The 16,088-nt window shown below is 37.3% G+C and overlaps 1 protein-coding gene across 10 annotated transcripts in view; it reads left to right on the top strand.

Annotated features, from left to right (window-relative positions):
• Anks1b (ankyrin repeat and sterile alpha motif domain containing 1B) overlaps nucleotides 1-16,088 on the top strand; it is a 1,029,892-nt gene that overhangs the window by 234,290 nt on the left and 779,514 nt on the right. For all 10 annotated transcript variants that reach the window (XM_021205751.2, XM_029542211.1, XM_029542206.1 and 7 more), the window contains exon 9: nucleotides 8,410-8,553. In XM_021205751.2, coding sequence (XP_021061410.1) covers nucleotides 8,410-8,553 — 144 coding nt within the window. The remainder of the gene's footprint in view (nucleotides 1-8,409; nucleotides 8,554-16,088) is intronic.

Genomic DNA, 16,088 nt, shown 5'->3' with positions numbered 1-16,088 from the left:
AAAAAAAAAAAAAAAAAAAAAAAAAAAAGAGGACTCCAGGTGGACAGGAAGGGAGGAGGATGTGAAGCTGGGAGGAGTTGGGGGGAGTGAATAGGACCAAAATGTTATATCAAATTCTCAAAAAAATTAATAAAACTTTTTTTTTCAAAATAAGTTTTACATTGCAGATTTCTATTCTGACTTTAGAGGGCAGTGCTAAACCACCAGTTTTCTATACTTCTGTTATAGCCACTTGTAATGGTTATTGTAAGATAAAGCTGAAGTTTCAATCATGATATTTGCGATACAATCATGTCAGCCCTTAATATGATTTCTATGTACTAAAATTAAAACAAGAGCCCATTCACCCAGTAGTTTATCTAATAGACACTTAGTAAGTTTATCATAGACAACACATTGTGCATGGCACAAAAATGAATAAGTCTGCACTTTCTTTCAAATAAATTAAAACTGAATGGGGAAGTTAGACGCACTATTTATGTGTAAATGCTGAAGTATTCTGTGTAGTCCCAACCCTTTTGTGATTGTGATAGTAGAACTATCAATAATGACTATTTTATGTGTCAGTTATGGAAGTAATTCTATCCTCACAGCGCCCTACAAAAGTAGAAATGATTATTGCACCTATTTTGGCAAGCAAGGAAACTGAGAATTAATGCGATTAAGTATTTACTCAAAGCTACTTAGCTAAGAAGGTGCAGAGCTAGAGCTTTAATGTGTTCTTGTTCGACTTCAAAGCAGCCGAGGCTTTTTGGCACTGTGTTATTCCTTACTTCAAGGTCTATGTGAAATGCCATAATATGCATGCTTGCATAAGAAATGGTAGACATGTAGAACATGATATAATTTAGGCTTGTGAGAAGTCTGGGAAATTTTTACATAAAGGACAAAATCTGAACTATACTTGAATCCATAGAGTTACAATAGTGGCTAAAATAATAGTTAATATTTATTGAAATATTAATATATGTCAGTCACTCTGTATCTATCACCTCATTTGATCAAGAGGAAGAAGAACTGCTGAGTGTTTTTTTTTTTTTTTTATTGTGTAAGTAAGGCAAGCAAGGCTGAGACTGGTCAGATCTGAAAATGTGCAGTTTGAATTTGAATCCAGCATTATCTGCTTACAGAAGCTACATTTTTAACCCCCATTATATACTGAATAGAGAAGTAAGGTAGACGGGATGGATAAAAATGTGGAACATGATTGTGTAAGGCTAAATAATTCTACTTGACTGTAGTCTGGATTGAATATAATGAAATAAATGAAAAGGCAAAAGGAGGTTTTAGTACTACAGATTTATAATCCCAGATATTTATGACATGAGTTCATGGTCAGCCTTGGCACTTAGGCCCTAAAATTGGATGGGTAGAGAGGTTGTTGTGGGCATCATGATCAAGATATACTGTATAGAAATATAAACCAAAAAGAAGTTTAAAAAACCAAATTTTTTGCTTATTAACTTTCCTGAGTTCTGTGGATTGTATCCCAGGTATTCTGTACTGTTTTGGCTAATAGCCACTTATTAGTGAGTTCACTCCATGCATGTTCTTTTGAGTCTGAGTTACCTCTCTCAGGATGATATTTTCTAGTTCCATCCATTTGTCTGCAATACTTATGATGTCCTCATTCTTAACAGATTAAGAGTATTCCATTATGTAAATGAACCACATTTTCTGTATCCATTCTTCCATTGAGGGACATCTGGGTTGTTTCAAGCTTCTGGCTATTACAAACAAGGTCACTGTGAACATAGTAGAGCACATGTCCCTGTGGTATGGTGGAGCATCATTTGGGTATGCCCAAGAGTGGTATAGCTGTGTCTTCAGGTAGATCTATTTTCAATTTTCTTAGGAACCTATTGAAGTTGGGGGCCCATGTGGTTGTATTAGGGAAAGGCTGGAAGAAGATGAGGAGAAGGGTGACCCCATAGGAAGACCAGCAGTCTCAACTAATCCAGACCCCTGAGATCCCTCAGACACTGAGCCGCCAACCAGGCAGCATACATGTGCTGGTCGGAGGCTCCCAACACATACAGCAGAGGACTGCCTGGTCTGGCCTCAATGGGAGAAGAAGGGCCTAACCCTTCAGAGACTTGAGGCCACAGGGAGTAGGGAGATCTTGTGGGGTAATAATATCCTCTTGGAGACAGAGGGAGGAAGAATGAAGTGAGGAACTGTGGGAGGGGGCACCGGGGGGGGGGCAACAGCTGGATTGTAAAAAAAATAAAAGTAATAAAAAAAATTTAGGAATGCTCACAGCCATCCAGTGGACAGAGTACAGGGTCCCCAATGAAGGAGCTAGAGAAAGAACCCAAGGAGCTGAAGGGGTTTGCATCCCCATAGGAGGAACAACAATATGAACAAACCAGTACCCCTAGAGCTCCAACCAAAGAAAACACATGGTGGAACTCATAGCTCCAGCTGCATATGTAGCAGGGGATGGACTAGTTGGTCATCAATGGGAGGAGAGGCTCTTAGTCATGTGAAGGCTCTATGCCCCCGTGTATGAGAATGCCAGGGCCAGGAAGTGGGATTGGGTGGGTTGGTGAGCAGGGGGAGGTGGGAGGGGATAGGGGATAGGGGTTTCCGGAGGGGAAACCAGGAAAGGGGATAACATTTGAAATGTAAGTAAAGAAAATATCTAATAAAAATAATTTAGAAATGCTAAACCACTAACTAATAGCAAATATCAAGTGGAATAAGCAATACAATATTTTAAAGCTGAAAATAGGGGTCTGGAAGTGGTAGTTTCATGGAAGAATACTTGCTCAGCAAACAGGAACTTTAAATTTAATTCCAGCTCTGAGTAAAAAAAAAAAAATCTAAAGAATAAATTTGATCATAGAACCTTTAAGATAAATTGAATAATTTGCATATTGTTCACTGTTTAGTGGAGAATAATTGGAGATTTATAAACAGGGATGCAGTACAAACAGATTTTTTTTTTAAAAAGAGAAGATATATAGGGAAGAAGTTAACTATATAATTGAATATATTAACTGTAGAACCATTAGCAGAACTAATGAAGTGAAATATTAAATTATGAAAATTGATAGATTTTAGCTGAGTATGCAACATTTTATAGTGCTATGTGGGGTCCCTGTTGATGGCCCAACCAATAAGCTAGTTATGTATTGGTGAGTGAGATGCCTTTGGCATTTTTAATTCTCTTTTTGCGTGCAACCAGGATCTAAAATGTACGCGTTCATATTCGATTAAAGCCATTTTTATTTTAATTAAAGTGGAGTTTTTTCATGTAGTGTATTCTGATTACAGGTCTGCCTCCCCCAACTTCTCCCAGTTCCTCTAAACTTACCCTCCCATCCAGATCCACACTCCTTCTCTCCCTTGATAGAAAACCAACAAGCACCTAAAGAGATAAAATAAGATAAAGCGAAACAAAGTGAGTTGGGAAAGGATAAGACAACCAAACAAGAGAAAGGCAAATTAAAAACCCGAGAGATACACATAGATAGATACAGAGACACATGTTTGCACATTCAGGAGTCCCGTAAAAAGCCCACACTGAACTCCATAATATATATGCAAAGAACCGGTAAAACAGAAACAAACAAAACAAAAAACTCTTTAGCATTATGAGACAAAGAATCCCCCCAGTTGCTATTGAGTTCATTTGTGTTGGCTAACTATTGCTGAGCATGGGGTCTACCCTTAAGACTGGTTTGTTTCCCCAGTGATACTCCTGGATTAAATTTATTTGATAGCCACTTGCTTCTCTGTTCATCATATAATGGATGTGTCCACTTCTCCCAGCTCTAGGACACCATCTGGTGCAGGCATATGGAACCGTGTGCATGCTACCACGGTCTGAGTTCATATGTGTGTCAGCCCTGTTGTATCCAGGAAACCCTGATTTCTTAGTGTCCTCCAACCCCACTGTCTCAATGGCTCTTTCCACCATTTCTTCTACAGAGTGCCCTGAGCCTTGAGGGGCGGGATTTGATGGAGACGTCAGGGCTGAGCAGTCCAATATCTCACACTTTCTGCATATTGTCTGGTTGTCTATCTCTATATTTGTTCCCATCTATTGTAGGAGGAATCTTCTCTGATAATCAATGAGCAAGGCATGGATCTATGATTGTAGCAGAATGTCATTAGGGATCATTTTATTGCTGTATCCCTTAGTGTCACAGTAGAATTTGGTTTTCCCCTAGGTCCCTGGCCTATTTAGTCTCAAGTTCTTGGCCACCCAAGCGGCATTAAGTATGGGGTCCATCTTATGGAGGGGACCTTATTTCAGATATTAGTTGGCCACTCTCACAAGCTTTGTGGCACTAGTGAGCCACCGTATCTTTCAGGCATGTCACTCTTGTAGGTTTGTAACTGGGTTGGCGTTTACATTTTTAGTTTTGGTAGAAGGCAGAGTACCTTCCAGTTCCATGAATACCAGTTTTTGGTGGTGAGGGCTTTAGGTAGGCACCAGCTTTGTTTTCTCCGTGTTCAACGAGTTGTGTATGTGTTATCTTCAGTAATAGGGCTTTGCCATCAGCTTGTGGAGAGCCACCAATATATAATAGCCTTGGTGATATCTTGGATTGTTTGGAGGTTCCCATGGGACCCCTTTGGCCAACAACTCAATTAGATGTAACCCATTCCCAATGTTGGAAGCTTCATTTGGTGATCAGGGATGTCTCGTTGGGGCTCTGTCTCCTCTGCTACTTGACACTTTCATTTAGAACACCTCTCTCTATATATATTGTAGGAAGCTTCTCGTGCATTAGATTTCCATATGACCCCTCAAATGACCTTTAGTTTTAGGTGTCTCTTTCTGTATTCTCTTCCTTGCCCTCCCTCTTTTCTCCCTCCTCACATTTGATTCTCTCATTCCAGTCTCTCCTTTCATCCACTTATAACTATCTATTCTCTTTCCCCTTCCTAGGGAGATCCACTCCTCCCCCATAGTCCAATACTCTCTACCTAACCTCTGTGGTTGTATGGGCTGTGGCTTCCTTATAAATGACTTAACAGCTAACATCCAGGCATAAACAAATTCATACTATATTTGTCTTTCTGGTTCTGAGTTCCATCCCTTAGATTTATGTTTTAGACTTCACAGGATAAAGAGCCTTCAGAGTAAAAAAAGTTGGTGTGATAAACAGTTTCTGTTGCTTATTTAGCAAATATGTATTTATGAAACTATGGATTGATGTGGACCAAGTTACAGAAAAATTAATTGGCTGTTGCAGATGGCTAAATGTTCCCAGGGATATCATCATGTCATAAAAGCATCAAAATATGCATATTTTATTTAAAGTATAGTGCAATAGCTTACTTATTCAATTTATTGCTATTTGTGGGATTTTGTGCAAGGTGAGAGTTCTTGTAATCTTGCAGTTAAGGAAGGTCTTCAACCTGACAATCTGGGTTTAAACTTGTTTCTTCTGCCACTGGAAAGTTTTGTGGCCTTGGGTTCTTCTCAAGTTTTCTGTGTCTCGGTTTCCCTGTTTATAAAGCAAGGGAAAATAATGTTCTCCTTAAAAACTGTTTTGTGAATAAGAATAATTAACACAAAGTTGTCCCATGATGTTATAGACTACATAGTAAGTTTCCAGTATGATGTGAGATGACAACTAATTAATTAAAGGATTGTTTAATTGCATTATATTCTAGTTGTTGGCAGTTGATAAAGGGAAAGCTAAATTGTGGGTGTAGAAAAAAATCGATTTTATTTTTAATGGGAAGGAAAGAACATCTTTAATTTTATAATCAAATGCCTTTCCTAGCCCTAATAATTGTCATCTGTCAGTATTGCATGGAGCACTATTTTCTGAAGACCTTTTATGAAGCTTATTTTTTTTTTAACTTAAAATTTTTTTGAAAGAATAGTTGTATAAATTCTGTGAGAATTTAATACATCACATTTTGTTCATATTTACCCTACTTCCATCTCCTCCCAGACGCACTCCCTTCCCTACATATTCAACCTCTTGAAAAACAAAACAAAACAAAAAAATCCCCATTGAGTCAATTCCTGCTACCTTGGAGGTCGGCGGCCACAGGCAGGTGATCACTTTACCAGGCACCACATGCTTCAAGAAAATGATGTACCTAGCGGCTGTTAGTTGCTAATAACTCTTCAGCTAAGGGCAGAACTACCTTCCTGCTCTGTGCTTAGATTTTGCCTGACTCAGGCCTTTGCAGGGCTTCTGCCTGCTGTCCCAGTCATAGGCGCAACTTCGCTGTAGTGTCTGGAAAATGATCTCCCGGGAGGGTGGGCTGTGGTATAAGCATATCATTTAGAGCCAGTACTCTGAGGTCTCTTGTTGCCTTCATCTTGATACATTGTGGGTCTCTGTGTTAATCTCCATCTATGTCAAAAAAAAAGAAGCTTCTCTAATGAGATTTGAGAGAGGTAAAATATTAAATCATCAGGTGTTAGTTAACTACCATGTCCATTTAGAGGAATGTCAACTTCTTCCCTATGGTCTATCTAGCCACAGGTCTGGCTACGGGTTCCTAGTCCTGATAATGGTGCTAAGTATTAGTTCCATCTTGTGGTTGAGGTCTTAAACACAGTCAGAAAGTGTTTGGGTACCTTCCATTACCTTCATGCCCATATTGCACCAGTGAGCAAAACTTATCAGGTTTAGCGCACAGGGCTCACCACTGGGTAAAGATGATGATCCATTGTTTTCCTTTGGAAGCAGGCATAGCACTATAAAAGCCAGTCACTAGGATGGAAGCCTCTAGTGTTCCCTTCTCTACCCTGCCCTTCCATCCCACACACCAGTTAGTCCATTATGTTCCATTATCCATCTTTCCTCCTTTATGCCACTTTGTTCTGTCTCCCCTCCCTTAAAAGTTCCCTCACTGACCTCTGTGGGTATCTCAAATGAAATAAGCATCTATAAGGGAGATTGTTTTACTGATCAGGACTTTATTTCACTCAGACTGAATATGTCCAGCTCCAACCATTTACTTGAAATTTTAATTTCAGTTTTGCATCTAAATACTATTCCAATATGTAGACATATCACAGTATTCATTCATCCATCCATGATTCATCCATCCACTATCCAAAGATTTGCATAGTGACTGCATCAGTTGGGACTCCCACTAACTGTGAATATGTGGTCCCCCCCCACATCTATGCCAGCATTTCTTGTTCTTTTTAAAAAATTTATACATATGTGTTTTTAGAATCCAGTCCACTGAACATTCAGCGGGGCCTTTGGTAATAGTCATTTTCTTTAGTTCCTGAAAAGTTTCTCATATCATTTCCTTGAACTTCTCGTTTATATTCTCTTTCTAATGAGTATAGAACTTTTGTTAAAGTTTTGGTCTTTAAAAAAAATCTCCCTCAGTTTTCCTAACTACTAACATCTTTTTTGTATTCTATCTATTATGATATTTATTGATTTATTTTCTAGTTCTTCTACTGCAGTACATGTTTGTACTTATGTATGTATGTTTGTACGTATGGATGTGTATATATGTATGCACACATATGTGTTTATGTATGAATCTATGTATTTGGTGGTATTCTTCTGTTATTGTTATATCCTCTATACCTGAGGAAAATGTAAATTGAAAAGTTTGTTTTACTAGAGACTTTCTTCAAATATATGATGACCGTTATGTATATGTAGCTGAAACATTAAGAAGTGTTTTGCTAGTGGAATGGTTAGGGGTCATCTTCACAGTTCACAAGTCTTCTGTCTCTCCAGTTACTCAATCACGCAACCGCTTTTCTTTCAGGTTCTTGTCTGTCAGCTAATACCTCCCTGTCAGCTACTTCGAAGTCACCTGCCATTGTTCACAAGTGTTCTTGAAGCTGTTCATCTGTTCCCTTCTGTTTCCCTTACTGCCTTTGTCTCATAGTGTATGCATTTTAATAAACCTGGTATAATCACTTTAGTGGGATTTAAGATGTAGAGAAAGTAAGTTCGTATGTTTGGCATGTAAGCTACTTATAGAAATTTAAAAGGATTATTTATCCCTGTCATGCCTATCATAAGGAGTTCGCGGGGTTTGCTTTTGGTGGCCCCCTTAAAGCATTTCCTACAGTAATTCCTATTTCATTCAAGTCTGTCATATTGGCCTCCTTGCTACATTTCCCTCAATTCTATGACTAAGCTTAAGGTCTTGATAAACCATAAGATTTCCCTCATCCATTGCTGTTCACATATTTTCTTGGGTCATTGTTCCCCATTACTGAACGAACTTTATTCATTTGCATCTTTCCTACCCACTTTCTTTGCTCTCAACTTAAAATTGAATAATGCATATCTCTGGCCTAGCAAGATGGCAGAGCCAGGTCACTAAGGCTAGAAGTCAGCCATCTTGCTAAGACACGCCAGCGAGTCAGTTATATGCTTTGATTGATGTTATGACATATGAATAACATTGGTATAATATATTGGTATAATATAAATTTGATTTCAGAGAACTTCATCTACAATAAATTTGTCACCAGGAGAAGTGGAAGACGAAGAGGAGGATCCAAACTCTTGTGGGCCCACAGGACTCTGGGAAGCGCTAACTCCTTGTAACGGATGTAGGAACCTTGGCTTTCCCATGCTTGCACAGGTAAAGCTTCGCTTGTGTTAAGGTAATGCACGACTGTGTGGTGGTCACATATTTATTTGCTTCAGTCTTTTCTATTCATAAGTGTGCTTGATCCTCTGCTCCCTTTATAAGGCTTTTTTCCTTCTTCTTTAGTTTCCTGTGAGTCTCAGTGCAGCATGTAGTGAATTTGCACATTTGTTAGGTTTCTAAATTTTGGTTGTAACACTGGAAGTTTTTCCTGCTTATAAATGTTTAATGTTTATGATCCATAAATATGCCATTTAAAAGAATATTAAGATGTGACCTAAAGCTATAGTTAGAGGAGGAGATATTGAAGTTGTTTAAAAGCATCGGTAGTAATACATAATTTTTTAGTACAATGGAAGCATTATTGAATAATATGAACATATCCTATGTCCCACTGGGAATTTTTAAAAATGAGAACAGAACACTAAAATACTGATTATACTGTTTATAAACATTTCAGTAGTAAATCAGTTTTATTATATTGTGGGTCCTAAGGTTCAGAAATGACATAATAGAGTTAGGAAAGTTGAAGCTGCAATAAAAATATTTCTACATAAGATGAGATAGACTTCATACAGATGAAGATAATGTTAAAATAAGGTTAACTATATTGAAAATGGGTAGAAAAGTAATCTAGGGCAGATAAAAGCCGTGTTATCTAGAAATGTGTATCACAAATACAATTTCTGTTTTGCACCTGGGTCTAAAAACATATTCATATATATATGAATATATAGTATGTAATACATTTGTCTTGGTCAGGGTTTTACTGCTGTGAACAGACACCATGACCAAGGCAAGTCTTATAAAGAACAACATTTAATTGAGGCTGGCTTACAGGTTCAGAGGATAATTTCATTATCATCAAGGTGGGAGCATGGCAGCATTCAGGCAGGCATGGTGTAGGCAGGCAGAGCCAAGAGTTCTACATCTTCACCCAAAGGCTGCTAGTGGAAGATTAACTTCCAGGCCACAAGAGTTAGGGTCTAAAGCCTACACCCACAGTGACACACCTATTCCAACCAGGTCACACCTATTCCAACAAGGCCACAACTCCAAATGGTGCCACTCTCTGGTCGGTCCAAGAATATACAAACCATCACAATATTCATATATATTATATGATATATAGTATTTAAATATTTATGTATTTAAATATTTGATATATAATATTTAGATTTTTCTTCATAGGACTTTTATAATATCTGCCTCTATCTATCTATCTATCTATCTATCTATCTATCTATCTATCTATCTACCTAACTTGTTATTAAGAAATGATTAACTGTGGGCTGGTGAGATGACTCAGCGGGTAAGAGCACTGACTGCTCTTCTGAAGATCCTGGGTTCAAATCCCAGCAACCACATGGTAGCTCACAACCACCTGTAATGAGATCTGACACCCTCTTCTGGTGTGTCTGAAGACAGCTACAGTGTACTTAGATATAATAATAAATAAATCTTTGGGCTTGAGCAAGTGCAGTTTGACCGGAGTGAGCAGAGGTCATAAAAATTCAATTTCCAACAACCACATGAGGGCTCACAACCAGTTGTTCATCTACAGTGTACCCATATACACATAAAATTAATAAATCATAAAATAAATGATGAACTGTGAGTTCTGTGAAGAAGGAAGATCATTCCATTGGTAGTCAATATCTGTGGATCCTAACAGCAGAGTTGTTGGTGTCAGAATAGTGGGAGGGCCAGTGAGCATGACTTCCATTAAGGTCTTCATGCACAGTGTACAAATCTATATCGGTATTTATATGGATGCAGAAGGAAGGGAAAAGCACAGGATTTTGTTTTGTGGATATCCTAAAGAGTTTTATAGTAATGAACATCTTTGCCCGTTTTCGTAATGTTCAAGACTTTGTCAAACTATGTTTTCTTTAATTGTTTGTGTTATATATCTTAGATCAAAATGAAGTATCAGAGCTGTTACTGTCACACTCTGCAACCCAATTCTTTACTACTATATCTGGCCAGTCAACACTTGACTCACGATGGCTCTAAGTATATTTTTAAGTATTAGTAGTAAATTTCTCCTGACTTGCAATTTTTAAATGGTGTGTTTCCTTTGATAACTTGTCTGAGAAGGCCAGTATTGCTTGAATAAATTTCTTAGATATTCTAGATATGAATATTTCAGTAGTTACATTTATCACAGAGTGTTCTTAATCTTTAATTTTTCTGTTGTCTTAATTTGTATGCACATGCACAAGTATATTGTGCAGTTTTTAATATAAAATTCATTAAACTTTTCAGAGCTATTTTTCCTTTAATTTATTGCTTTTAGAATTGCTTTTATCTTCAATTACAGATACGACTCTATATTGGATTTCACTTGTTAATACCTAGTTTTCCTAGGTATTATGTGAACAATAACATATTCCTCTTATATTTCATCCTTATGGATTGGATTTACATCTAAAATCTCATTTGTTTCTGCTTTCCCAGTATGTTAAACTGCATGGCTAAGTGTTGATGTTATTAACCCATGTTATTATATTAAAACTATTCCCTGGCTTGCTTGTTTGCTTTTGAACTTTTATATTTTATAATTACTATGCTACATTTAAAAGGTGTTCTTCTTGGATTTTAATTGTTGCTATATTAAATATAAATTTACTTATGATGCAGTTTTTTTTAATTGGATTTGATCCAGCAATGTGGAAGTGGGTCTCTTACTAATGCTCTCCTCATATAAGTTCTTGAAAATGTGCATTTTGTGCATCTGGATACTATTATTCATTTGTTCTCCTTTAACAAGCCTTTGTGTACATATAAGTGAGCCATATATATGCTTATAGATTTTTATTTCAAAAAAGTGTGTGAAGGGATTTTGCAGTTTTACAATTAATACGCACACATCTATTTTAAATTGCATTCATTATTATTAGTATGTGTGGGTGCATGTACCATTGTGCATATGTGAAGGTTAAAGGACAACTTTGAGGAATTGGTTCTTTTCTTCCACATTTATATAGATTCCAGGATAGAACCCAACCTGGTAGGCTTGCACAGTACCCGCTAAGCCATCCCACTGGTCCTATGTGTATTTTATATATTTTAGAAATTGCATCATCTTCAAGCCCACTGCTTTTATTTCATTACAGAGAATTTTCTAAGCACATGATTTAAGCATCCAGAAGTAAGCATATTTTAAATATTTTAAAATTATTATCTTTAATTTATTCAGTATTGCTCAGCTTTTTTTCGAAGAGAGGAGAGGACATGAATCACTTCGGAACTTAAGGAAACTTGGTGACCTAACGCTAAGGTTGTGATAAGCTTCGTGATTTCTGTTCAGAAGCAGAAGGAGATAATACTTAGCACCAAAGCAAAATAAACTCTGAAAAGACAGAGTCAGGAAGTTAGTATTTCTAACGAAGCCTGAAAAAACAGAGAATACACAAGTATCTTATCCGTCTGTGCAGTGATGGACCCAGGGCCGACTCTACAGTGAGCTCTGGGTCCCTCCTCTCAGGGAGCTGACAGTGTGGTTGCTCTTAGAGGTTTTAGGGAGGTCATCTGCCTCAAATGGAATGTCATCTGCATCAAATGGAATGTATTGCAGTCACATACCAACATACGACTTGAAACATTGTTTATTTTTTAATTGTAAAAATATTAAGGTGTTTAATTTCTTTCCATTTTAGGTACTTTGTCCAAAGCATCTTATGATTAAATATATTTTCTCAATAATATAACCTTGGAATTTTCAAAATTAAAGCATTCAACCTGCAAAACATTTTTCACATTTAGAAGTTATTTTTCCCATTTCTAGCTCAGTTCAGGGAACATTAAAATCAATATATACAAATTGAGCTTAATGAATAACCATTTTCTTACAGTGTGCTATGGGTTCCATTGTACTTGGTGTCATTAATATGGTGCCCAGATGTGTAAACACCATATACAATGCATCTTGTATTTCATATCACTACCACTTAATTTAATCGAATTTAACTAACATGTATCAAATATGTTTTACGTTTAAAGCATACTATTCAGCTTTCAAATCCAACTATTATGGAAAGAACATAGGCTCACCTAGTATCCAGGCTACCCATACATCTAATCCTAAGGTGTTCTTAAGATCAAGTAATGTTTTGATTTGTGAAATGAGAACATAGACCTAATTCCCAGTTTTTGTCTAGGCTTTGAACTGACTTAATACTTCAGATTTTAGACTTATTTTTCTCCTTGCTCTAATACTAAAAACAGAATGAACAGGCTAAGCGGTGGACGCTCTTGAGTTCACGCCTGTGAATGAATTGTATGGAGTTTTATCCTTTTGTTTTGACTGGACCGACATCTCTGGAAACATTTTCCTCTTAAACTCACGAAGGCTTGGAACGCTGAGTAACATCAGGTGATTAAAATCCTTAGGACATACTGAGATTTCCAGTCATTAGAAGTTTTATGCAAAACAAGTAAGACAAAATTGTTCAGTGAATTAGAAGGAAATCCATGGAAAACCTTTCTAGAAAATATGACCAATTTCAAAGTTTCTCTTTGAATCACTGCTAACCACAGTGATAGCTAGCCTTTTAGCGGTATATTCTATGTGGTAGGCATTTCACGGACATCATTTCTATTATGAAATGCTAGAAATGTCACTAATGTTATTGCTTCCAAATGATGGGTCATTTGGCCTTGAGCCTTTCCAAATATGATGCCTGTCCCGAAGTAAGAGCAGGATGTTCTGCATCCCAGGCTCATCAGGACCCTCATCTGCTCTCCTCCAAGTACGCTGGTTTCATCTTTTCGTCTATACAGACTTCTTCTCAGCCCTTGATCTCTTCCTCAAACCCTGGCCAGGGTGCCTGTAAGGTTTCCCTGGTGATTTCAGGTTAGTAACCAAGGTTTTTCCATTGAAATCTTCTATCTGTAGAAGGACACCGTTTCAGATAGGAAGGTGGCCAAGAGCAAGCATCTTTGGAGCTGTTTTGATAGATTATTATCTATACAGATTTCAAGAGAAAGAGCTTGGTTAAGCTCTAAGATGCATGCATGCTTATCTCTTCCCAGCACGGCATGGCCATATCTGGCCAAGTCTTCACACACAGCAGTTGGTTTGGCTAGCAGCGTGTTATCAGGTAGTGAGAATCTGGGACTGCTGTGAGCAGAGCCTACACTCACCACCATTCAGGCATGGTTGTGTGCATGAATCACCGATCCTCTTTTGCTGGTCAGGATGAAGTCACTCTTAAACTTGAAGATAGCACATTTCTCTTTCTACTGATCCTGTTACAATTTCTACCCAGAGGTGTAAAACATACTCATTGCAGGGCTGCTCTGGGCTGTTTTATTTGCTGATGGATTGTCTTTGATCAAGACAACTATTAAAGGTCGGTGCCACACCTTTCTAAACATACTTACAGGGCATCCTGCTCCTTTGGCCTCTCTGGCAAGTGGGCAGTTGATTGACTTCTGCAGCCAGCTTTTCTGTCCTTGGATGACTGAGGACCTTCTGAGAAGTGTTGATCAAATGCTCAGCAGTGCACACAGTCAGGTCCTTGGATCTAGGCAGTGTTCTGCCCAGTATGTGAGGTGTGAGGGCACATAAGTTTAAGGCCATTGCAGATGTCACAACCCTGACCCCCTCATTGGTAGGATGTGCAGATGTAAGTACTCAAGGAGGAAAACCAATATTGGAGCCTAAAATACTGGCTTCCCAACAGCGCTGCACTCAGATTCCAAAATTCCAAATGCCAACCACTGTCTTTTCCTCTCTCCTCCGACACTAGCATCCAATTGTACAGGTCCAGCTTTTATCCCCCTGTCAATTGTGACCCGTACTTGTCACATATCCTGTGACTCTGTCACCAAGTGTCCCCTCCTTTGGCCAGAGACATTGCCTTTTTTGCATCATTCATACAGTTCCCTGTGGCCTGCCCTACGTCTGTGCCTGTCCATAGCCTAGCAAACTTAGCCCAGTATATCTATCTGGATGTCTTAAAACAAACTGTATATGTCAGTTTCAGAAGGGCCCCATAAGCTTTCTATTTCCATATAAACACTCTCTTAGTTTAAAATATATGTACTCTCTACATTCTTTTATCCACACTTTTAGTCATGGGCATTTACTTTAGGGACAACTGGAGATTTTTGGTGGATAGAACACCAGAGGTTCATCAATGTTTATTATAGCATAGCCATAGATTTGCATGATAAACAAGATTTGTATCCTCAATAGGAGATTGGTTAAATAAATTTGGAACACTCAATTATGGAATATATGTAGCCATAGAAATTATTACACAGCTCCTTATTATTGATGAACTTTTCATTAAAATAACAAACACATTTTAAATTAGTAATATAAATGTAATTGAACTTACATAAAATCATCCGCATCTGTGTGGATATACACTTATATTCAGTTGGGTGTTTATCATGCATTGATATGGTTTTTATTTTCATCTTGATAGTTTCTATTTTTATTAAAAAGACAGTACTGGGAAAAATAAAACTGTAATATTAGCAATACATTTTCTTATAACCAATATACATTTTCTGTTTTGACTTGCCACTGAATTGGTAATAATTTGAAGATTTTATCTAGACACCTGTGCCCTGACTATATAGTAGAAATATACTTGAATATCATATTTGTCCTGCATTATTTACCAACTGTCAGGTTGTTTTTAAAAAATCTGAGGAACCTCGCTAGCTAGTATAGATCTTATCAATTAAATAGCTGTCACATTTCTGTTGACAAGGTAATATTCATGATAGCACAACATACATACCAATAACTATCATTATTGAAAGTTTGCTTCTATAGATGAATACAAACAATTTCTTCCAAGTTGAAATGAATGGGTATTTCTGATCCTATCAGTCTTTTTCTTTTACTTGGTAAGGAACTTATTCACGTGAACAATTATTTTGACTGAGCTTTCCAAGGTCTTTGAATCCCAGTTTCTACTTGAATTTTATGTTATTTATTTTATAGTGAACAGAACAAAAAAGTCTGATATATATTTAATAAATAGACATCTTGAAACATCAAAGTGCTTCTTTTTTCTTTACAGGAACAACTGAATAGTAGCATTGAGTGTTGTCTATAGAAATACTGCTCCTCTTAAAATAGCTTCTGTCATGAACAAATATGAGAATATTTATCTTGGGGTTTTGTGAGAGCACTGAGTTAGTTATCTTGTCTGTAGGGAAATCAGAAACAGATCACTTGTAGACCTTATAGATATGTAGATTTTATAAACCAATAATTTGACCAAAGACAATAGAGGATTTTTTACTGGACCCGATAACCATCATGTGTAGCACTATGACAAATGTATCTGTATTTTTATGAATCTGATTACATTTACCTGAAGTTCCTGAAGCTTTTCGGGAAATTGCCCTATTAGCATTAACGTTCATGTTTAAGAAACTCAGATGGCTAAATAAAAATCTGCTTGAGCATGCCTGAGAGTAAGTCATTTCATATAAAAGCAGAGTGTCTCTCTCTCTCTCTCTCTCTCTCTCTCTCTCTCTCTCTCTCTCTCTCTCTCGCT

This window comes from Mus pahari, chromosome 9, assembly GCF_900095145.1.
Source record: "Mus pahari chromosome 9, PAHARI_EIJ_v1.1, whole genome shotgun sequence".
In the NCBI taxonomy this organism is placed as follows: domain Eukaryota; kingdom Metazoa; phylum Chordata; class Mammalia; order Rodentia; family Muridae; genus Mus; species Mus pahari.
The sequence above is the reverse complement of the archived record's forward strand: the minus strand, read 5'-3'. Positions and strand labels throughout refer to the sequence as shown.